Here is a 24234-nt window from a genome sequence, read left to right as displayed (position 1 = left end):
ATCCTGTCAAATAGAAAAATGGACAGTTGCCATCGAAGTTTAAGAATAAAGTCTCAGGAATCTATGGTGACATAGATATGAAACAGGCAAGGACCGAAGTTCATCAGGAACTGCAAAGGAGGACTTTGAAAGTAGAATAAGCACTGGGTTTCCCCCGTTGCCTGTAGATGTGCGCCAGGGGCTTCACTGCACTGCAAAGAGGTATGTGATGGAGGCTCGCAGGAATAGTGCCTCTTGCTGACAGTGAAATCTCAGTTCCTGCATCTCAGAAAAGAACAGATGGACCTTCAGGATGGGCAAACGGGCAACTAACTGAATGGCAAGCTTTCCTTAAATAAATACATAGACCATATGTCCTTGGAAGAATCCAAAGGCATTTTGCTTGATAAAAGCCCATATGGTAGGGGGTCAGTGGGCATCTTCTCTTCAGTAGCCATGTGATTTAGAACAGGTTATCAAAGATTCAAAGGTGTAGAGTAATAGATAAATTTAAAAACTATTATTTTCTGTTGAAACCTAGCTTTGGAACCAATTCCCTGTGTGACCATGGGTTTTACAGAGAAACTGTGCTAAGCCTCAGCTTCTGTGCATGTCATACAGTGAAAGGGGTATATAAAGCACTATACGCAACACTATGCCAAAGTGCTACCGTACGCATGTACTGCATACAAGCTGCACCAGTGATGCTGCAAGGATGAAAATGAGGTAGCAGTATCTTAAAATCTTTTCCACATATCTCTATTATATCAAAGACAATCTTAAACCAAAAGAAAACCAATCAATCAGTCTAAAATTCCTATAATTTCATATAACATTTGGAGAAATAAATCATACCACCACGGCAGAGACAAAGCTATTATCTCAGATTTGTGTTTTACTCAGCTCATCAATCCTATGCACAAGAAAATCCCTCTCTTTATACACCACAGGAGTTAAACATTCCCATACCTAACACATCCCTCAAGAGATTAGTCTGTCATTGCTCCATGGTTCAGCTGAGAAGAAATAATGCTAAAGTTTGGTGCCCATGTCCAGTAATACATAGCTCTGACGTCTTCAGTAAAACAGATGCAACAAAATAGGAAACATCTGATTTCTCTGCCCTCTGCATTTTAAGAAGGCTCACCCAAAAATGCCTGCCTGTCTTTACATAACCGTACCAACAAGGAGATTCTACAAATGACCCCTCAACATGTCTGGCTAACGTAATCATGACTCCAGCCCCCTTTACAGCCCCTGCTGAGGACATATGTACGTCTACACTGCTTACTCTGACAAGCCTTCATTTTCCTCAGCACAAAGGTTATTACTGTATTTGGCTGGGGAACTCTCTGCAACCTGTCTTTCCTACTGGGCATTCACACTGAGCTGGGTTACAATCCTGCTGTACGCTGGTGGGAGGAGATGACTCACTATTTGCTCTGTAAGACTACAAGGAGACACTCTGAAGCAAAAAATGGCTTTGGAGTGCCAGCTTGCTTCACAGAGCAGATGGCTACACTGAGGTTAAAGACATTCACTATAAATCCATCATCAAACTAGGACATAGATGTACAGTGGTTATTAGATTGAGGGAGTGTGCTTAGAATGACAACCTCCTTGTTGCTGCCTGAGATACACAAGACTGCAGTCAGGTTTTGGTAAGCAGGGTCAGATCCTCCTTTCACAGAGCAGAGAGCAATACCACTGAATCCAGAAAGAATCTGGAAAAGTTGTACGGCCTCTCTGCACAGGATGTCTGCAGCCTCCGAATAATGCCACCTATAATCCTAAATAAAATTAGCATTCACCCTCCAATGCAGAAATCACAAACTCAGGTTACCAACATACATGCAGATCACCACTACAAAAGGCCCACGCAGAGTGATTTTCTTCCTTTCTGTATGAAAACATAACACAAACAGATGAATGACTGCAGACTTTCTATTATCCAGGCAGTATCTTCATTAGGTAAACCAGCATATCGGAGTAGTAAAGTTAATGGAGTCCTCCCAATCTTTGCCAGATAAGACCAGATCCCAAATAATAGTGAAATCAGAATCGAAGCCAACAGACAACTACAATTGTTTTTGTCAAAACATACTCCAGGTTAACCAGAAAGCAATTACTCCCTTTGAAGCACTCACAGTCTCACAAAGCTCACACTACTCAATGATGGATAATCTGCAACCTATACACCAATATTGAAGAAATTAGCCTGCATTAAATCTTTCCTCTGAAAACAATACAAAATTCTCAGCCTAATGACTTTTGTTCCCTCAAGGAAGGATATAAATTAGACTATGTTAAATCTGTAGTCATTTTCCTGCCATACAGTATCATGTTCATGAGTTTATGGTTAGAACACTTTCTGCTTTCATTTAAAATCCTGCATCGCAGGGTTTATTTTAATTTAGTTGTAAAAAAAAAGCCATTCCAAACTGAATAATCTCTAAACCAGTTTTTTCTTCCAATTCTTTCATATTTTTTTTAAGATGTGGACAATAGATCTAACTTTGCACTCACAATATTATATCGCTCTTGGAAACAAATAATTGGATTTTGTGAATTTTCAACATCAAGTTACTCTACGAGAAAGTATTTCTAGAATATATTTACATATCACTCAGTTCAAAGAAGTGTTTTCCCATCTTCAAGCATACAGTTCGCATTGTTAGTAAGAGCATCTCTGTGCATTTGCCCAATTGACCAGAATGACCTTAAGGGATTTATTCTGGTCATTTCCTCCTGTGACCCAAATTCACATCTGAAGCCAGATCTTCAAAGGATAAAGAGTAATGCTTTAACCAACTGCAGATTGCAAACCTAATCCACTCTTAAGAGAGTGACAGTTTCTCAATTTGAGAAAAACTGGTGGACAAAAATAGGCTAGAACTGTTTGTCAAGTATCTTCACAGTCATTTCATTCCCTGTTAAATACCATGAAGACCAAACATTATTTCTACTGCAAAGTCTTTCAACACTTGCCCTAATTAAAGAGCAAACCCCCCACACAACAGCAGCAAGCTACGCCTTGGAATGTCAAGTTAGCTGGACTGTATCACATTTAGATTTTAAGCGAAGGTCACAAAGCTGGATGTCCCACTCAATCCTCAATTCTTTTTTGCTTCTTCTTCCAGCTAAGGGGAGTTTCCAAGGTGGTGTACAATGCCCGTATCCTGCTCTTTGCTTAGCTATTGGTGAGGAGCATGGAAGAGTCAAAATCCAGTTGCTTATATGCAAGCTTGGAAGAATGACCTCACATACCAAAACAACTGAAGCATATCTTGCTAGCACCACTATCTGGATGGACGTTTTTTATTTTCTCAGTTCTGAGTTGATATAAGATTTTTGTACAGCCTACTTAGTGACATATCACATTTCAGATTCGAATTAAAGCTTTTAAATAGGCAAATTGTGCTTTGGCTGGGAGCAGTAAACCTTAGAAATTCAACTGACATCAATTTCTGCTTGAAATAGACTATACTACTTCATACCTGGCTGTGAACTGGCTAACCTTTAGACCTCACAACTGCTAACAGAAATTGGTGAAAAAGCGGCTCTGAGATCCAAACAATGCTTCTTTGAAGCAAATTTGACTCCACTGAACAACTCTGGCCCAAGCTGCTTCACTTCTTATTTGCTGCTCACCTCCCTGCAAACTTTTCACTTCCCACAAAACTAACAGAAGCCTGCTCTGAAGTGTTTACTCGTATGTTTTTTGACAGCCCCCAAAAAAGCACATTATGTGCTGCTAACCCAATGTTACACAATTTCTCATGGCTTCGTGGAGCTCTGGGTGGGGTGGGAGAGCTGATGGGAACTGGAGAGACACATAATTCAGGCATTCTGCTTTGCAACAGAAGGTCTCCTGTTGCTCTCTCTGTCAGCTTAAAATTCCATAGTTTTTTCCTGCTAACTTTTTACAGTCACAGATGGATGGTTGGTCAGCATAAACAAAGCACCGTTTTTCCTAGTCTGCTGGTAGGTTGCTGCTGCTGGTGGCTTGTATTGCTGTGCCATTCAGAGATAACACCGAACTGAGATTCTGTTCTAGATACAGTCAAGATAGTAAGATACAGAAACCAAGACACAAGGGGGAAGATGATGGCAAGATGAGAGTAGGAATTTGATTAGAAAACAAAAGTATTTTCATTATGAAGCTTCAGCTATCATTAGATGATGTATTTGAGGTTCTTCCATAGCTATTTTCTACAATTCTACAACAAGGTTGTATTGCTCCAATGTTAACAGACAGGACACAAAGTTTCTGGTGGTTCGTGCATATTACAGGCTGCTTGGCACTCCGAGTCCATGGCAGATCTTACTTTCCAAGAAATTTAATTTCCTAATGTATATTTTGGTTTATTTTTGGAAAGAGTATGAAAAGATTCAGCATTTTGACATCTCCTTCACCACAATGAATCACAATGACTTACCTCCACAGTAAAGCGTCTCAGTTGCCACTAGTGGTCAATAAAACAAGTTACACCACAAGTGAGAAGATCATTCTCTAGGAGGTACGGTCAGATTTGGACACTATCAAACCCCCTTTATTTTGGGGGCCATGAGCTGAACTTAGAAATGTGCCAGCTAGCAACTCTGGAAACTGAAGTCATTTACTCACGTAGCAGGTAGGCAGCACACGTGGAATCCGTACAAGGTCCTCTGTAGAGTTGCTCCCATAGGTCTGAAAGCCAGCACAGAGGAACTCTGCTAAGGATGGACTGTCTCAGGCTCAGCACCCCCACCAGGCTTCAGCTGTCCCAACTGAGGCTGTCTACAGGGGTGATAGTTACAGCAAGCTCTAGTATTGTTACACACACCCCTTCTCCCTACCGCACAAGTGTGTACATCCTATCCAGATAAAGAGGTGACTGCACACAGTTCTTCCCACAGCCGAAAGATGAGACCGTTTTTGGTCCTCTCTAAGTGTGCCAGACTAAATTTTAGCTGTCAGTGTACAATGGGTCACTCCCTACTATGTATCTGAGGTAGACAAGCAGTGCGTGCCCCTTTAGGAGCTTCCAGAACCATCCCTTCCAGGTACTTTCCCAATGCATTTTATGCTGCTCTAGAAAACAATCCATTAATATTCACATCTAAGTAAGAATCACAGCAGGACTGAAGCTGCCTCAGAAAGATGCTGGCTGGCTGAGCGTGAAATGCTAGGTTTGGACAGTTGCTTCAGGTGATCTTTATTTTAATATTCTGTGGATCAGAGATGTTTTAAACCAATGCTCACACTTTTAAAAAGTCAGACTCTATCTCAATTACATCATGCAGATTTCCTTCTTTGCACGTTTTTTGGATCCTCACACATACCAAGATCCAGCATTTCATCAAGGAGACATAGCTGCAGGCAATGTGACAGCTGCATCCCGGCTCTTTCAGCCTGCAACATTTTATTTGGGTCACACATAGGATCTTTCCTTCCCCTTGAAGCAGGTAAAATGTCTGCTCACTTCTGACAGTGAAAGATACCACCACGAAAATAAAGTCATTTTAGAAGGAAAATCATAAATTAAGACAAACTTTCTACTGCACATTTATAATCGCCTACAGGCAGCGCTTCTTGAGCTAGCGATGTATTGCACAGGGAGCTAAATTCAGCTTTTACACTTGGCACCACTGTAATTTCACTAATCTTAACGGGGGTTACTGCAGTCTGAGAAGGGAGTGCATGCTCACTGGATCCCACCCACAGCAGCATCCCTGGAGAGGAACATTTCCCATGTCCACAAAGCTGGAACTGGGATTACCTGCATGTTATTACCTTTGTGGGGGTAAAACTGCAATAATAAATGCAGCCTTCAGGCCGCTTCCTATTCATGACGAAGTTTGCTTTCAAAGTTTTGCAGGGGATCATTGTGGTGATCACTAGTTCTGGCAAGATTCCAACAGGAGAATGTTTTCCTCTGAAGAGTATATAAAATAAGAAAAATCTCAGTAAGAACTAATCCATGTTCTGTCTCGTTTACTAGCAATTAGAATAATGCAAAATCAATATTAATAGTAGGTAACTGCTGATGCTTACAATGACTAAATATTACTGACTGGATGAGTTCAATACTTATGAAATATACATTACTTAATAGGGGAAAATATGATTAAAGTTTCTTATCTGGAAGAAAACATACATTGCAAAACCACTTTGATGTGATGGAGTATCCAGAATGGCAGCTTCATAAATAAAGCTTTACTAAACCTTGCTCTTCAGCTTGCACTGGATTATATGGGTGTCAGCTTGGTCTGTTCCTTGCTGTTCTGAGGGGTGCTAAGTTCCAAATACAACCAGTGCTTTATGGTGGGTTGAACAAAAAGCTACAAACTATAAACAAATCTAGATCTTCAGTTTGAGGCACCACGGTAGGATGAACCTGCAAGTAAGAGCAGAACCCAGTCAAAATAGTTGAGTTTGAGGTGCGACCTCTGCAAAATCAATTAGCCTTACAGGATAATAAAACAAAACCATAATTTTGTTACCACAGGAAGGGTAGACATTTGCTGAAACATTCACTGATGTCTCACTGAAAAGTTTGGTAGGACAAATCATTTTGCTAACTGGTTTAAGTTTTGAGTCCATAATAACACTTGCAGACAAAAAAGTGTGACCCAGTTTCTCCTTCCATGACTGAACAATTTGCACAGCTCTAAATATAAAACTGTTGGTAACGTATCCGTAACTTGTTGCAAAGGGAGCATACTTCAGCAACTGCATGGGGCAACAAGCTGCATATTTCCAGCCATACTGCAAAACCCTGTTTATAAGTGATGAGAGAATCAGGCACAGTTTTTCTCCTTTTTTCATACCCATATACAAATAAACATGAAAGCCCATGTTGAAATTATAAATATATTTGTGTTATTTATAATCGTGGCACTACACAGTGTAAATCATGTCATTTCATTTTGCTTGAAAGAATCAGAATAGACTAAGACAGTATTGATACAGAATATCCTCTCACTGTCCTACTTAATTCTGTTTCAATGTGTTTTCAGAAATAATAATCTTAACAATGGTAGCATTAAGTCGCATTGAATAAGCTGTAGAGCTAACAGAAATAAACACTCCTGTCCCGGTTTTGACCTCAGCATGGTGCAAACTCCACTACAAACTCTGTCAGCCAATGGAGTAACTCCACTGATGTCAGTGAAGTCATACTGGTCATACTGGTAACAGTTCAATTAGACCTACTGCGTAACATCTGCTTCAGACTAACATAGATAATCATTATACGCAGCCCCAATATAGTGCCCCCCCCCGCACATCTCAAAGCACTTGAACAGATAAACAGCTATGATGATCTTCGTTTCATAGGTAGGGAAACTGAGGCAGAGACAGATAGTGGTTTGCTGAAGGTCTTCTACCTGATCACTGTTCGATGGGGACATCGGGAGCATGGAGTCCTACCCATGTGCCCTACCTACTGCACCGTGTTTCCCCTTAACGCACACGCCGTAATTCACCCTGTCTGCCTGAACAATTAGTACAACGGATACAAGAGATTTGGAACTAACTGTCCATGAAAGACCATTCATATTAACTGAGCAAGGCAATATTTTAACCAGAGTGTTTTTAAAGAAATAATAGCATTTACAGTAGTTAAATAGATGCTACTTTTTATCAGATCTAATTCTTTTATAATAGCATACCGTCCTTAGATTGTTTATTACTATATTATTCATTACTTCAAGCCCTCACAGCTACTCTAGATAATACTTTAAATACACAGAGCTTTAAAAAAATATTTCCATTACAAATATTTTAAAAATATACTTATCCTAAAAAGCTGTCCGGCACTATTCCAAAAATCTCTTGTAATAAATGTCTTTTTTAATTTTAAGAAAAATATCTACCATTATATAGAAGAGCTCAAGTTTCGACAAATTTATAATACAGTCAGAAACCTCGTGGGCCAGATTCCACTCTTGTTTATACAGTTGCCAATTTGGATCATGGTGTTCACTGCAGTTGTTGTTACTCTAGTATAATCAGTAGCAGAATACAGCCCTTAGGGTTTGAAAATAACTAAATGGACTGGATGCTGCAAGAGTTACTTGTGCCTAGCATTACAGGGAAGGGAAATCCTTTACTTCATTGCATCTAAAAATGCAAAAGAATGTTATATTTAGTATTTGTGCCATGACCAAAGAGGTGCCAGGCAGCTGCAGTGGATGACTCAAACCTAGAATTACATTCACTTCCAGAAAAAAATTTTTTTGGCTGAATGATGCTTGCAACTGCTGTTATTAAATGGAGGATGAATGTTTATAGAGAACATTTGCATTTCTAGAGAAAAATGCCAACCTTCCTATAACGGTTTCTACAATTCTAGGAATTAATCTAATTGCATTTTGTAACTTAGAAAGTTGTGTGAGCTTAATAGAATCTCCCACCACTTAAATCTAGGAGGGACACTATTTTAAATTTCTTCTGTATTTTCCAGCTGAAATGCCTCCATTTAGGCAGTCTTTTTCAAAGTGTATTTAGAACAAGCCTATTAAGCACTTACAGCAATCTGCATCTCATCAGGACAATCTGGAAGATGTGTTAGTCTTTTAAAACACTGGAACTTTTTTTTTTGTCTTTCCCCCTTTTCCCTCTAATCTTCTAATTTAAATGCAGTGTTTGATTAGGCATCATAGAAATGAACCCGGTCTCATTGCATCAGGTTACATATGTAAGCGAAGCTAACAGTCTCAGATGCAAACTACAGTTCCTACCTGTGACCATCATGAGATGAGAAGGGATCTTTACACATTGTGATTTCATTTAATTCATGTTTAAAGCTTTTACCCTACTTTTTTTCTTCCTAGCCTTTGGCTGATGATCTAGTAAGTTATAAACCAGGGAAACTTAAGTATATAGACTAAGTTCAGTCCTCACTGTCGTCTTCATCATCATCGTCATCTTTACTGGGAGCACATCTTTGGAAGCAGTGTACTAGGGTTGCTAAGAAGAAGCTTGATAGAATAGCAGCAATGGAGACTGCGACTCCAGAGAAGATGATGATAAAAAGGTCCGTCAATGACAAACTAAATTTGCATTCACTAAAGCTGACCTCAGATAATTCATTCAGAAAGATTCTTCTATTTTCTACAGGCAGGGAACACTGGATTTCATGGAGACCTGCAAAGAAGAGGAAAGGGAAACAAATCAGCAGAATATCGATGAATCCTTCTGTTGCTCCAGTCAGAGACCGAATGGCTGAAGCAAAGTTTTAGGGTTAATTCTAGGTTTATGGATTTTTACAAAATTCAGGGGGAAAAAAGGGACAAAATCTGTTGCTATCCAAAAGCCATAACATAACTCCCTTGAGTGGCTCCTGGAAATAAAGTTATTTCACCTTCAGTCTTCCAGAAGGCCACATGTGACCTAGGACCATGATTTTGAGGATTTAAAAAAAATAATTAAAAAAATGTTGAACCCTGGATGCATCTAAATCTGGAGACCTGAAAGCACTTCCCAGCTACCCCATCTGAACAGAAATTCTGACTGCAAAACAGGATAACAAGGATTCTGAAGTTCCTTCCACACCTTGATGTGGAAAAACCTACACTGCTTTGTTCCATGTAGTTCCAAAACTACAATTGTCTTTTTCTTCTGGTCAAAACAAAAGCTCAAGTTTAACAGATAACTTTTTTTCTATGCCCTGCTTTCACCTTTTCTCTCTGTCATGAGGACATGCAGGCTAGCTGGTGTTATTCCCCCATGTATTACTGAAGAACGCCTAGAGCTGCATTCTTCATAGTGAAAGCAAAAAAAATCAAAATTAAAAACTGGTGAGAATACAGTTTGGTACTAAACAATAAAAGCATAGAGTTCATTGCATATGCCCAACTCCCTCTTCATTCACAACAGGGGAAAATCAGGAAAGTATATTAACAGGGCTAGAACGGAACAATACTGAAGTAAAGTCTGTAAGGCTGCTAGCAAGAGAGCTTTTATCTTGCTATTAAGGATATAACGTAAAGGAAAAATAAAAGATTTATGTATTAATGATGTTAGAACTGCTGCTGGCTTACTTGATACATTTTTACTCTTTGTCTGCTAATGATCACAGAATGGACTCCCAGGTTTTGACTCTACATTGCTGTGGGCACACAATGTCTAGGGCACTTCCATCACACAGCTCTACCACATAACCATTAAGTCACTTTAAATAAGGAATGTGTGATGGTAAGATCTCGTTAGCTTTTGTGAATCCCATTTTTCTCGTGGCTGAACAGCTATGGCATATGATGTTTTACTATTAAACACAGGCTGCTAGGGCAAGTGGTGCAAACCTGACTGGTTTTCTGGATCCAGCTCAGCTGTTATGTTGATTTGAGCGGGAGTCTTAGCCAAGTCTACTATGGATCCAGTTACCACCCTGACTTACTTGACCTTGCAATGATGACTGTACTAAATTTCGATCCCTCAAAGCCATCCTCTATCTGTTGTCTTTGCCTAAAGTTCTGTCATGTTCCTTCTTTCTCATGCTGCCTCTCACAGACAATGTAATAAAAGCTGCCAGCAGAACAGGACAACAGTCAGTATGTCCAAGGCTGAATGGTTTCCTCTAGGCAAACTGCCACCTGAATACATGCTGCATTTTTTTTCTGAGCCTGGAGTGTGCTGGCAATGCATACCAGATGGTGAGGCAACTTGCTTTGCAGGACTTTGAAACATCCTGTCCATGGAACTGGACCAGAAGGTAAAGGAGCTGCACAGTTTCAAGCATCCTCTGAGGCTTTTGCAACCTGCAGTATTCATAGGCACCATGTCTCGTATACAAGCTGCCATACTGGAGCATTTGAGTGTGCCTGGAAGTGCACAGATGGCTGGAGGAAGTACATACTACTGCACTCTATAGCCTGCAACAGAGCTCTTTGTACAAACCTTTCTACTGAAAGAAATGAGAGTTGTTCACTGAGTCTGTTTTCTTTTTGTCACAACTTGGGAATAGCAATTCTAGGGGTTAATGAGAGTAACAAGCGAAAGGGGACACAGATGGATATCCTTCCCTATTCAAAATCATGAGAAATCAGAGAGAAGTGAAAAGCCATAGGCTGGGATTGCCTTTTTAGTCAGATCTTAAAAAGCAAACAGTTTTCAGTGAATCAACGTGATGTTGACAGTAATCGAAGCGGTTACTGCTGTTGTGTAGAAAAAGCAAGAAAATGAATTTAACATATCGCAAATGCATTTGAAGAGGAAGATCCTTGCTAATAGGAAAAGACCACTGCAGTATTTTGGCCGAAAAGCCTGGTCCAAGTGAATATGGCACCTAAATTCCATTTCTTGTAGCAAGGACAAGAAAACCCAAGTTTCCACAGAACTGTGTTTCTGTAAAACTGTTCTGTTGAGACCTCATGAGAACTGCTGCTTTCACAGCAGCTGAGCCATGCTTGCAGCATGTCTATAGAGTACACAGGTGACCATAAACAACTTTGTCTGTTTCTGCCAACTGCAAAAGAAATCCTCTAGTGTCCTCACCTGCCAGCTTTTAAAAGTATCTCCACACTGGAATAGCCTTGATGAGCTGGAGTATCAGATCTAAGCTTCCATAAGGAAGCAGAAAAATAATATATTAAAAAGAAAGAGACAAAGCAAAAAAGACTCCAGAAGAAAACTAAGAAGTTCTACATACTGCAGCCCTTGCCTCTAGAAATAATTTAGTATGGCAGTATTTGCCTGGGATCCTAGAGATGGAAAAGAGACCACTTATCCATTACTATTACCAGCAGCAGTTTTGCTACGGATGAAAACTGAGCCTGCAGACTGCAAGCTCTATTCCTGTTTCCCAAAGGCTTTCACCTAACATCACAACACATAGAATACAAATAGAAAAGAATCTGCAACATACTAAGTCACTTTAGAGAGTATTTCTTGCTATGAGAATCAGCATACTGTAATGATTTTGAGTCTGATTATGCAATAACCAGAAATAAAAAAGCTCCTCTTCATGTAGCCATGGGTACTGGAATCTAGGTCATGTTCTCAAACCAAATACATTAGATGGGAATTTTCTACTCCCTTTATTCTGTGAAACTCCGATGTGCTAGCTTAGCCTCAAGTTTTTGCAGAATTCTTAGTCATTGAGAAAAATAGATGTCAATAGGCAAAATAGAGCATCATAGAGCAAGGGCCAGTCCAGACGCCTGGCTAGCTCCCAGCTACAGTTTCAGCCACCCTGCATATGCACCATCTTTTCAACAAGACAGGAATGAACTGACCTCTCCCATGCACACACAAGGCAGTCTGCTAAAATCGTGCAGGAGGCAACCTAGGAGGGCTGCAGAGCTCAGTGGAAGCCATGCCAGTGACTGAGGGTGAGAGGAACTTTTACTAGTCCATCCTGTTCAGTGAATGTTTTTCTTTGCTGTGTTGTGACACTATTGCAAACCCCTGTACAGTTAACGGAAGCTTTTCTTTCAACTCCAAAGAGAATTTGGAACAGACTGTTCATTTGTGACAGTACTAAGATTAGCAGCTGGATCTCTGGTAGCACAAGGAACTTCTCCTCCCAAAGATACTTCAGGGGTTATTACACCAGAGCTTCTGACTGCTTACCTGAACACATCGTAACATGAAGGTCATATGCACGTCTGCTTAAGATGACATATGAACAATACCATTTCATCTGCTTCTTTCCACAGCAATGCATTACTTTCTTTACATTATTTAAAAGTAGGCTGCCCTTATCACATGAGAATCCAGTGCATGTGGAGAACTGATGTTTTCTATACTCAACCCGTCCTGTTACATTCGTGCCCAGCAATAGATCCAATTTTTTTCTTTGCTTGGGCGGGAAGTAATCCCAGGTCATCATACACCCTCTGAATGAACAATGAACAGAGGAACGGCTTCTATAAAGTGATCAGTGTTAATTATAAGGTGTGGTATTTTTCCTCCGGGTGATTCTGTTGCATATAGATTGGCTCGATCAAATTACCTGACCCCCCCCACCCCCAAGACTTGCGGAGGACAGGAAAGTGCCATTTAACCTTAGTGCTCTACTTTCACACACTTTAAAAAAATAACAACATTCAAGTGGTTAAAGTTTGTTTGATTTCTTTTTTTAATTCTGTAGAACCTGTTCAATTTATTCTTTTAAAAAATCAGCCAGGCTTCTTGTAAGGGTTATCTCAAAGCAGTTCGATATTTAGTGCTTGGCTGCAGCAAGAAAACTTTTGATGGTAGTTATATACATATATACATCATTGTTCCCACAACATGTTCAAAGAGCTGCTTCTTCATACCAAACAAATCTGTAGATGAAATAACAAGTGTGAGTGTGTTATAAATATATAGCTTATGCTATTTTGGTCAGGGCCATCACATTATCTGTAATAACTCCAGCTGTCCCAAGGACAATGTCACACGCTCTGTATCTTTCTGCTACGTCATCTGAAGAAGCAGATGTACCATACTGGCAAGCTGTAATGTATTGTTTGCTTTTAAAAAGGGAATGCTTTGAAGCCCCAGTCAAGGGACAGGTGCTAGATTCTATATAGGCTTGTCTCAACACTAAAAAAATAAGATAAAAATATGGGGCTGTACCCTGAGGAACAGATCACCTAAGCAACACGGGAAGTATGAAAATGCTGGGATTCTAGAGCAAAGATGTTAAGGGAGGGGCATGTTTTTAAAAAGAGAAAAAAAAGATACTTGTGTTTATAAAGTGATGCAGGAGGGTTACAGATAGAGTTTATTTCAATGAAATTCCCTAATAGGTTTTAGAACAACATGACTTTAAGATGCCTTACAATCAGAGGATTATGACTCCACTGAAGTCTAGCACATAAACCTTTACAATTAATTGTAAGCAATTAAGCTGCAGCTTTTGTTTCTGTAGAGGCCTATTTGCAGGCCTGCTTCTCTTGAAGAGGCAGAGGCTGAAATACTTCCCCTGTAAAACTGAAGCTCTTAAAAAATGGATGCAGCCTGAAACCAGTCTTTATACAAATAATTAATAATTTCCTTGTAAATTAATGAAAACAGACTGACAATGCTGTAAAGCCCTAAAGTCATAACTGTACTGATCTTCCAATCTCAAAAACCCACAACCCCCCAGATACCAAGTTTCATTAGCATTCTGCTAGTACTCTGTAGCCATAATTGAACCACGTTTCTCATAGGTACTGTTTGATCAGAAATTTTCCAACAGTACATCGGCCGGACCATCGAGCCCATGGAAACTGCCTGCCCTCGGACCTGACATGCATTTTCCCTAGATATGTTGACCGATGAGATATTGTAACATGAGTTTCAGTTTATATTCCTTCAACTAAAGACAAGCAGCAAGAAGCTGTCACTTACTCCAGGTCACCTGACACTATTTTGAAGGACTCCATGTGTATTCCTGGACTCGTTTTTCTTCCAGTACCTAGGCTAACCGTATCTTATTGGACAACTTCTGAAATTCATTATCACTTTGATATTATGGTCTGTCTGTTAACCCTCACAGTGAGATTTCCCATCTATAATTTTGATGCAGAGTTTAAAAAAAAAAAAAAAGGTGGCCTCAATTCTGCTGGGTATTTGTGGAGTTCAAAAAAACAGGTTATCAACAGAAATGTTTCCTAACATTCAGCAATGTACAACAGTATGAGATAATGAAAATGTCTGCTCATACGTACACTGGTATGTATAGGAAATACATCCAAAAAAATACCTGAAGCCATAAATATTTAAGTGAGCTGCATGCAGAGATGTTTGTAACTATCTATACAATAAATGTAAGAGCGTTATAATATGATATTGCAATTTATTTATTTTTTTTTAACTAAGACTGGTATTTGCCCTTTTGGGTGGAATTTAGCTGTTCTCTCACATTGCTGAATGTAGCTGACAGAGACTTGAAATGTTTAAATGTGGCATTTTATTTCTTGTATGGTATCTTGCCTCCAGCTGTAGTTCTCTTCAGTCTACTTAAACACCGTCACTAATGTATTAGATGTATTAATAAGCAGTGAGAGAGGCATTGCCTCTGAAGAGTTATGAAATTTCATTGGAAATAGTCTCAAGCTATCAGAACAGCAAGGCTTAAAAAAATCCCGAAGCCTAGATTTAGGTCCCTAAATAAAACTTTTTATGGCCAAGTGCCCTAGAGTCCCACAGATCAACATTAGAGGGTACTTAACATTTTGCCTCAATGTCTAAATACAAAGTTTAACATTAGATGTTCACATCTGCAAATGCTGTCCTCACATCGTCAAATCCGTGAAAGATGGAAGTACTCCAAAAAACCTTAAGATGGAAGAAACAGAGTGAAAAGACAGTGGCAGTAAGATCATTTTACTGAAAATGACTAGGATATCAAATTATGTACTTATATATGCGTATATATATAGAAACAGATTTGATGCGCTTGTTAGGGAATCTAATTTCTGTTAGGAGTTTCTGCTTGAACAGAATAAAAGCTGCTGAATATGTGAAATGTCTTAAGGCTTTTAATTCCTTTCCAAAAAAACAGGATATTATGTTCCGTATTAGTGATGTACTAGCATGTGCATGATACTGGGGGAAGAACTGCACGGCTGTAATGGACAGAACAGCCTGTCCTTTTTACTTGAAGCTTGCTCTGGTTCTATATTAGTGCATGAAGTTAAGGCAACCTTCTCTACATAGCAGATGAATAAACAGGTACTGATAAAGAATGGTAAGTCAAGAGGACTTACAAAATGCTCAGTTGTTTCACTGTCTTTTAGTTAGCTTAGAAGGTCAGATGGAACTGGTACCACCATGAAATTATGATGTTTTATTCTGAAGACAATGTTTAATATTTTCAGTGAGCCCCAGGGATACTATAAAGGTCTGGACTAGTGAAGTAAAGCATTATTTTATTCACAGAATAAGTTTAGTATTGCATCTTAGATTGGAATGGGATGATAGAAACAGCCCAAGAAGCAAGAGGTGATCCCCTCATGGCACAAGCTTTCTAAGCAGGCTTACAAAAATCAATCCATTCTTCTCACTACACTGATTCACTTCTGAATCTCAAAACCGCTTTCTTTTTGTACTGAATTCAATCTGAGCATCCTGTTCCAGAAGGCTGCTTACAGTCTCATTGTCACCTGCTTTTTCTTTTTTTCTGCCTCCTCTCACTGCCAAACTTCTCTCCTACTCTTTTGCATAGACAGTCTTTGTCTGGAAATATGCCACTTTACCAGAATTTACCTATCCATTCACATCGAGGAGGTACTAGCTACAGAAGTCCTGGAAGTAGCTAAATGGCATCTGTATCAGTACTGGCACCAAAACCCCCTTCGAGTATCTTAGTCTTTCGCCCACAACTGCCCAAAGTGGAGCAACATGTGACCAAATGAAGAGGAAAATGTGGTGGCAACTACAGCCTTTATGCTGTGACACGGGATTTGCTGCCACTAATGAATTTTCTTCCAGTAAAGTTCAGCAGTTACCTTTGCTTAGGATACAGTTCTGCACGTGGACCCAGTTCTGTCTTCTTCAGGCTTCTTTTACCAATTCTGCTTGTAGTGGTGTGAACATAAACGTTACAATTCAGGAAGATGGTGAACTGACACTGTGCCAACTAATCCTGTGTGTAACAGGGAAGCCTAACACTGAGCACTGATCCTCACTTAAACTTGTGCTACTTTAATTCCAAACATTCAGAACATCTGTCTCCTTTATTTATCACACAGGCAGCACAAGTCTATTTGGAATTCTGTCACTGGCAATTCTGAATGATTTTTGCAAGTCTTTCTGGAAACATCACTGTACACAGGTTACCCATAAAAATGCTCAGTCTACGCCTTCTCATCAAATTGTTAAGTCTTTCTATTACTGTTTTAATAGAGGGCAGCAAAATTTTTTGTGAGTATGTATTAAACATAAAAGGTTGAAGAAAACATTGCATCTAGCATGAAAAACATAGAAACCAACTATTTCTTGCAATCCTAGAAACTCTACACAACTTCCCAAAAAGGTTTTTCCAAAGATACTGAGAAGAAAGAAAGTAAAAAGCAAAATGAGGGCAAAATGACGGAAAGGAGAAATGCGGTCACAGTTCTCTACAAAGTACTTCAATGTGGCCGTTGCAGACTACTTGTACTGGTTTTTGTTACACGCAATTTATCTGAATCCAATCCCTTCATTGACATGGGATCTTCAGATGGGTTCAAGGAACATATTCTGCAGTGCTACGCACTAAGAGAGCACCTTTCACCTAAATTTATTCCATTCAAGCCATTTGTATTGAAATACTGAAATGGGAAGCGTTCACACAACTCAGTTCTGTAGGTCATGTGCACCAGTAACAACCTTTTGCTGGATAAACCCAGAGTTTCAAACAGTATTACTAAAAAAAGTAGGTTAAGAGATGAAGCAAGAAAGGAAAGTGCATTTTTAGCCATGATAAAATGTGATACAGAATAAGCTCTGAAAGCAGATTAAAGATCTTCAAAATATAAGAAATTGCTGAGTGTATTTTTGTAGGATTTCCAGCTTCCCTTGAAGCAGAAAATGCAATAAATTTCCAAGGTGACTCTTGATCTTGAAAAAATGAATGCCAAATGTCCTTAGACTTTACTAAATTCAAAATTTTGAAACATAATGCCCCAAAATTGCTTAATTTAACCTATAACCATCCTTGCCTTTATTCAGTACCTCTCCTGCTTTTAATCAAATTTTTCTTAATTCCTACTGTCAAGAGTCCACCTCTTTCTTCAGTTCTCACGTCAGAGAACTTCAGCCTTGTCAACTGCTTTTTGTAAAATTCAAGAAGATGGATCAAATACAGGCAAGCAGAGGGTAGAAGATAATAGCAGACAGCTCAAATATATGATTTCCCTGAATCCTTTGACTAATACATTTAAGACCAAACTAGATCTTTGATCTTTCACGTTGTGTGTTTGTTCTGAGAGTTTGCATGCCCCCCATGGAGTAAAGCCTTTCATGAAAGTTTTTACACCTATCTTTGAAGGGACAGAGATCTTACAACAACTTCTCTATTTCTAAAAAATTATGTAGTATTCTTGATTTCCATGCTCCTCCTAATGGGAAGCCTTTAATATGAATCACTGGCCACCATGCTGCTATTCAGGTGTAACAAATGCCTATAAAATCAAACATACCTCACAGAAAATGTTTAAGCTTTGTAACTTAACCAGTTTGATCCATAATGAATACTTTACCTTCTCTAGGAAAAAGAACAACCTGCATATATTCTCCACTTATCACCATTCCAGTGATCTTCACAGTTCCTTTGTCTACTTTGCTCTACAGACACTAATTTGTTTTTAACCAATTAATAACCAAAATGGGGGGGGGGGGGGATGTGGTTTGGTTTTGGAGTATGATGAAAATGCAGATATTACTATCTCTTCATGAGTATAAAAATATGTTTGCTGTTTTAAAGCGCTGAGTTTAATTGCCAGACTTTCAGTGCAGTTTCTTTCATAAGTCTGCCTATGAATCTGGCATGTCAGAGTATTCACTTACGGCCAATTAAGACTTCATTTCGAAATTTGGGTTAGATGAATAAATGCTGGGATCTGTAAAAACGATTCAAACCCCAGCTGTTTGTGTGAAGTGACATGTTAGAGGTGCAGAGGCAGCTCAGCTGGGCAGAGGGTTTACAGTCAGCTAGTCAGACAGGTCAGCATAAGTTATAACTTTACAAGCTATTTCTGGCAGCACGCCAGAAAGAAAATGGACCTGGCTTTTGCAAAACTAATGAGTTGAAGTATGGCTTTTGTTCAGATCACTGAGTTCTCCAGAGACCTTAATTACAGAGGTAGAGAACTTCAGGATCAATTATCAACATTCCAGTTCACACTGACAAAACTCTAATTTTCAAATCAAATTGGTCTTGTCTAACCATTGTGAAGCATCCCAAGCCTGCGTAAGACGGTGCACAGAGCCTTTAGCTTCCCTGCAATGCTTTGTACTTTTCACGAAAGGACTGGGGATCACTAGTGCAAGTTTACTGTCATTCACCCTTCCACGCGTTTCCCTTCTCAGTAACCCCAGGTTACAAAGTCTGCCGTTTAAAGGCTGGGGAACTCCAATCTGTCAGGGAACCATTCTGTACTGCTAATCACAGTTTATTCTTAAAGAAAACCAAGAGAAGAAAAACACCAGCCAACTTTTTTTTTCCTTCCTGCCGTTTTCCATTTGTATAGGCCATGCAATGCAGATGCTTGAGCTGTTGCAGAATTATAAAGAAGAAGCATGCAGTCGGGATAATTAAGCTCTTTTCCTGGGCCCTGAAAATGTATCCCTGTCTTTTGCTTCTGCTGTATTTCCAGGCATAATGCCTGTTGCCTTACTTATCTTGATGTGTTTGCTGCAAGAACACTTGTCTCAGCCTTACAGCAGTATGGTACAGAAGTCTGGAGTCTGAACGCCGACTCTTTCAGTCACTTGCTCTTCCCACCCCTCCCAGGAAAGGCCAGGCAAACCTGGCTTTGGACAAGTAAACCAGACAAGTAACACTAACGTGATTAGTTCCTAATGGGTATAAAGTTGCAACATCATTAAAAACTGAAAACTGGATATAAAATGCAATCAAATCGTAATTCTAAGAATTAAGTTTTACACTGACTTTCCAAAAGTTGTTTTAAAAGGCACTCAGTTGTGGCCATATGGTTTTAAAATCTCATTGAGACAGTCTTCTTTTTGGGTTTAGTTTTGCCAGCACCTTTATGAATAATGTTTTGCTAAATCATTAAAGGAGACAACCAGTATTTTTGTGGCAGCTGCTCACAACAAACAATGAAACTGCTGACTTTGCACTTTTCTGCATACATGCACTAGATCTCGCCAATATGACTGCCTGCAAAGATTTCAGGGGACTTGCTCCTGGGCACAAACGCAAAACATTTGCTTCGGCCATGTCAGGCAGACAGCTCTCATAAAACCTACCACTTGGAATATTTGCTCCTTCCCTCCTCGTCTTCTCAAATCAAATCTAAATGAAAGTTTGGAAGATCTGGATGAGCTAGTAACTTTTTAGCTACTTGGCTGAAACACAACTGTGGATGAGACAAAAGGCTGTGAGGAAACCTCTCCCTAAGCTTGCAAGACACTGGGGAACACTGGCAATACCATGGGAAAGCTCAGTCACTTGAGATTTCCAGACGTAAGTTCAGATACGCTTTAAAATACTGACAGGGTGGAAGAGAGAAGAGAGATGGGCTGGGACAGGCTGTCAAACTGAACAGCCTCTGGATAAAGGGGAAGGAGCTAGAAGTTCATTAAAGGAGATGGAAAGCACAGGGAAATCAAACTGATGTTTAGTATGAGAGATGGGCAAGCACTTGGTTCAAATAGAGCAAACTTTAGCTAAAGCATCATGGAAGGTGGGAGAACAGCCCCAGGTTTGGTTTGGAAAGAATCAAGATGGAAGTTTCACCAAGGCAGACAAGAAAAATCCCAACATTTTTTCCTCACGTGACTTCTTCCTTAAAACAGCAAAGTTTTACAGCTAAGAATATTTAGGGTAACCTAGATGAGTATATTAAAAATATGTTACCCGAGGTCATGAGCATAGGCAGAACCTGAATAACTGACTACAGACTCTGATGATCAAGAAAGGAGAGAAAAGGCCTCTGAAATTTGTTGGCTCACTGTGTTTTTCTCCCTTGTTGCCTGAATTCAAAGCAGGAGTTACTTGGCCATAACCTGTTCTCTTGAGCTCTTCTCCCCCAGCCTTACAGTTCTCACCATCTTCTGCACAGCCATACCCCCCTGAACACAGCCCAGACACCAGCAGTTTCAGGCCAAGTAATAACTTGAATACTCTCTGGAAAGTTTTATGCTCCAAGCCGTTTGCCTTCTCCAAGCAGCTGGGCAGCTCGCTGACACGAGTCTATGCCCTGGTGCTTGTTGGGAGACATGAACTGTGAGATGATCTCTTGCTAAAGCTGGATTAAGAGAGGCTTTGGGGTCGAGTGGGAAACATGGAGCAAGAGTCTGGATTCCCTATGCATGGCAGTCTTAATACTTTTATTTCTTGCTCATGCTTTTCTGCAAATTACTGGCCCAAACAACAGTATTATATATCCTGCATTTTGGGGTGTTCCAGAGCCATTTCAATTTATTCCTAATACTGGAAGCAGTGCTATTTTAATGAAAACAGTCAAAATCAAGCTACTGAAGAGTGTTTCAAACAGTGTATCACAACAAATTACTTTCAGGAAAGGGCTGACAGTCACAGTTGCATAAAACAGGAGATTTAACTCTTCTGTAGCAGCTTATAGCTGATCCGTTAAATGAGAAATAAATCAGTTTTCCTAAGGAGCTGGCACAGAATATTTAGCTGCTCAAAGGGCTTATTGTAGAAAATATATTTACCAGAGTGAAAATGAAATCTGGAAGAGAACCAGCTCCGGGCTGAATGAATTTGAAAAGGCTCTTTCACTGCCTAGGTAAGTTTAGTCTGTAAATCAAAATTATTAGGGCTTAATGTTTAAATTTTATTTCTTAACTGGGAGGAGGACCTGCTCCCAAAAAGAAGCCAACACCATTTTAATGGACTCATTTGTTGAAAGCATGCAATTACTGTTTGACCAAAAATGCAGTTTGGGTCACTGCAGGCAGCACACAGACAATTTGACCAAGAACCCTCCTTCCCTCCAAGACACACATACAGAGAAAGGTACACACTACTGTAAGCCACCAAGCTTTACCTTTCTGAAGCTTAGATGCATTGTCCTGTATCCAGCTGAAAAGATTGGCAAAGTCACAGTCACAGACCCAAGGGTTGCCCTCTAAGCGTATAGTCCGCAGGGAGGGAAGCGCTTCTAGGGCTGCCACATTTAGGCTTTGTAAGTTATTGTCATTCAATTCTAACACTTGGAGCTGTTCCAGGTTCTCAAAAGCCGCCTCATCCACATCCACCAGGTTATTGTTTCCAAGGCTCAATTTTATCAGTTTTTCTGCTGATCTGAATATCCCAGCATCAAGCTGCGTTAAATTATTGTAGCTTAAGTCTAAATACACCAGTTTGGTAGAACTGCTAAAAGTGCCCTCTTCTAAAGAAGTGAGGGAATTATTCCTGAAGTCCAAATAGATTAGATCTCCATAAAATATAAAGAAATCAGCTGGTATCGCCTGAATGTTGTTATCAGCTATAAGAAGTTTCCGTACATCCAATGGAAATGGATTAGGAACACTTGGGAGTCCTTGATCCCGGCAATCTATGGTGTGGTAGTCCATACAGCTACAGACAGCAGGGCAAAAATGACCCACGGGTAAGAAAAGCAGGCAGGCAAAGACAGAAAAAGGCAGAAGGCAGAACGGAAAGCATGGCAACATCGTCAAGGATTTGAAAGCTGTTGATGAGCACCACTTCTAAGAGAAAGACATTTTGCTCAGCTGAGCAGTAGTGCCTGGTACTTGTGTGTGTGTGTGATTGTATCCAGGAGATCACATATCATCACAGATCCGATAGCAGCAGTCTTGGGAGGGGGGAGGGAGAGTGACTGAGGGAAAGAGGGAGGGAGGCAAATGTGAGGATTTACACAGTCAGAATATTATAATGCTGTACAGTGTAAGGGGAAGCGATGATTGGGTAAACGGAGGATCTTTCAAAGGACTCCCTTGCTTTTGTGAGCCAAAAAAAGCCGAGAGCCTGTTTGCCTATTTGCTGCATATTCCAGCAAATGGGAAAACACACCTGATCCTGTGACTCTGACAGCAACAGCTTATGCTTAAAAAGCCCTCCAGGTAATAAACCCTGATGAAATCATTTATTTTGTCAAGGTGACCAATACCCTATAGAAATGCAAGTGAGGGTCGGGCTGGTATGTATCCTGGCTGACTGCTAAGGACTGCTTTCTTTTTCTTTTGTAAAACAGGGAGCAGAAGAACAGCAAGGAGGGAGCCCAAAGACAAGGAAGGCTGACTGGTGCTGTTCCTGGATGCCTTCTCAGCTTTTAGAACAAGCATGTTAACATTATTTAAATATGACTCATTATCTTTTAACCAAGTAGTATAACCTACTCTAGCAACAAGGAATATGGTCTCAAAAGTGAGAGGTTTTTTTTTCCTTCCTGTTCTAATGACCAAATCAGCTACTTTCTAAAGTGGCACCAGTAATGTCTGATGGGCCACATAAAAGTGAAAATTGTGGATCAAATCTTCAGGTAGTTAAAATTGAACAGATTTTCTTCATTTTCAGGGGGCTGAAATATTTGATAATCAATCTGCCTGCCTGCCATGGGACAGCAGAGATGATTCTGCAAGAGGCATCTGTGTTTTTCTGATATCCCCAAATCCACACCCAGAAAGGCAAGTCCTCTGCCAGCTGCAAGCTGAACTTCTAACTCCATCCCTCCCTCTTTATGCACATTGAGTAAAGCAGACAGAAATGGGATTCCAGTGCTTGGGCCACACCTATGTGCTATGACTATAACGGAAGATTTTTCTAAAAAGAAGGATTGTATTTGGGTGCATGTGTCCTGAATATTAGAGCACAAACTCAAACACCTTTGGAAAGCGCATTCCTAGGCCAAAGAGAAACCAGTAATCTCAGTTTAAGGTCATATTTCATATGTGAAGTCAGAGTGTCTTTCACCCAGGACAAGGTACAAAAATCTCCTTCAAAGACAGCCTACCCTCCCAAGATACCGGCACTTAAATCTCAAACAACGAAAGCAGTATTTTATTTTATGTTTTATTTATATATATAGTATTTAATATTTATTTTTATATAGCATTTTATTTAATTTAATTTATTATTTAAATTACTCTCCTTCAGTAATCATGTAGAAACACTGAACTGCTGGGAGGGAACGAAGAGGGAGCCAGACTATTCTCAGTAACGCGCACTGACAGGAAAAGAGGCCTATAGGCACAGATTAAAAAATTCCTCAACACAAAAAAACCACTTTTTTACTGGGTGGTCAGACACTGGAACAGGTTGCCTGGAAAGGTTGTGGTATCCATCTGCAGAGATACTGAAAACTGGACTGGACTGGAGACAGCACTGGGCAACCTGCTCTGACTGCTTGAGCAGGGGGGTGGCACTACATGATCTCCAGAGGTCCCTTCCAACCTCAGCGATTCTGTGAACTGCTGTTCGGAAATGAACATGCCAGGAAGGGTTACAACTTTGAACACCTCTCTCACATTTTGCCACACACCTCGCTTCTAATTCGTAAGTCTTTTAGCTAAATTACCACCTTCAGCTAGCCTCTAGATCCTTCCTATAAACACACATCCTGCTCCAGGTGTCTTCCATGTCTTGAATTACTTTTAAACCACCACCCAGAAAGAAATAGGCACAGCTGCCTCTAAGT

The 24234-nt window shown here is 39.9% G+C and overlaps 1 protein-coding gene across 3 annotated transcripts; it reads right to left on the bottom strand.

Moving 5' to 3' along the window:
* Nucleotides 1–684: 684 nt before the first annotated feature.
* Nucleotides 685–22401, bottom strand: LRRC38 (leucine rich repeat containing 38). 3 transcript variants are annotated; one of them, XR_003559181.2, is made up of 4 exons: nucleotides 21622–22401; nucleotides 9045–9112; nucleotides 6120–6359; nucleotides 685–5897 (listed from the first exon to the last, which is right to left on the bottom strand). XR_003559181.2 is itself a non-coding variant. In XM_027802297.2 (3 exons), the coding sequence occupies exons 1-3, from the start codon at nucleotides 22247–22249 to the stop codon at nucleotides 6282–6284; spliced, it is 774 nt and encodes a 257-aa protein (XP_027658098.2). In that variant the 5' UTR covers nucleotides 22250–22401; the 3' UTR covers nucleotides 685–6281. The 3 variants fall into 3 exon arrangements, 2 of the variants coding, with proteins under 2 accessions (XP_027658098.2, XP_005437153.1); XM_027802297.2 differs by having other exon boundaries at nucleotides 685–6359; XM_005437096.3 differs by lacking the exons at nucleotides 685–5897; nucleotides 6120–6359 and having other exon boundaries at nucleotides 6822–9112.
* Between the last annotated feature and the right edge of the window lie 1833 nt (nucleotides 22402–24234).

This window comes from Falco cherrug, chromosome 3, assembly GCF_023634085.1.
Source record: "Falco cherrug isolate bFalChe1 chromosome 3, bFalChe1.pri, whole genome shotgun sequence".
Lineage (NCBI taxonomy): Eukaryota > Metazoa > Chordata > Aves > Falconiformes > Falconidae > Falco > Falco cherrug.
The sequence above is the reverse complement of the archived record's forward strand: the minus strand, read 5'-3'. Positions and strand labels throughout refer to the sequence as shown.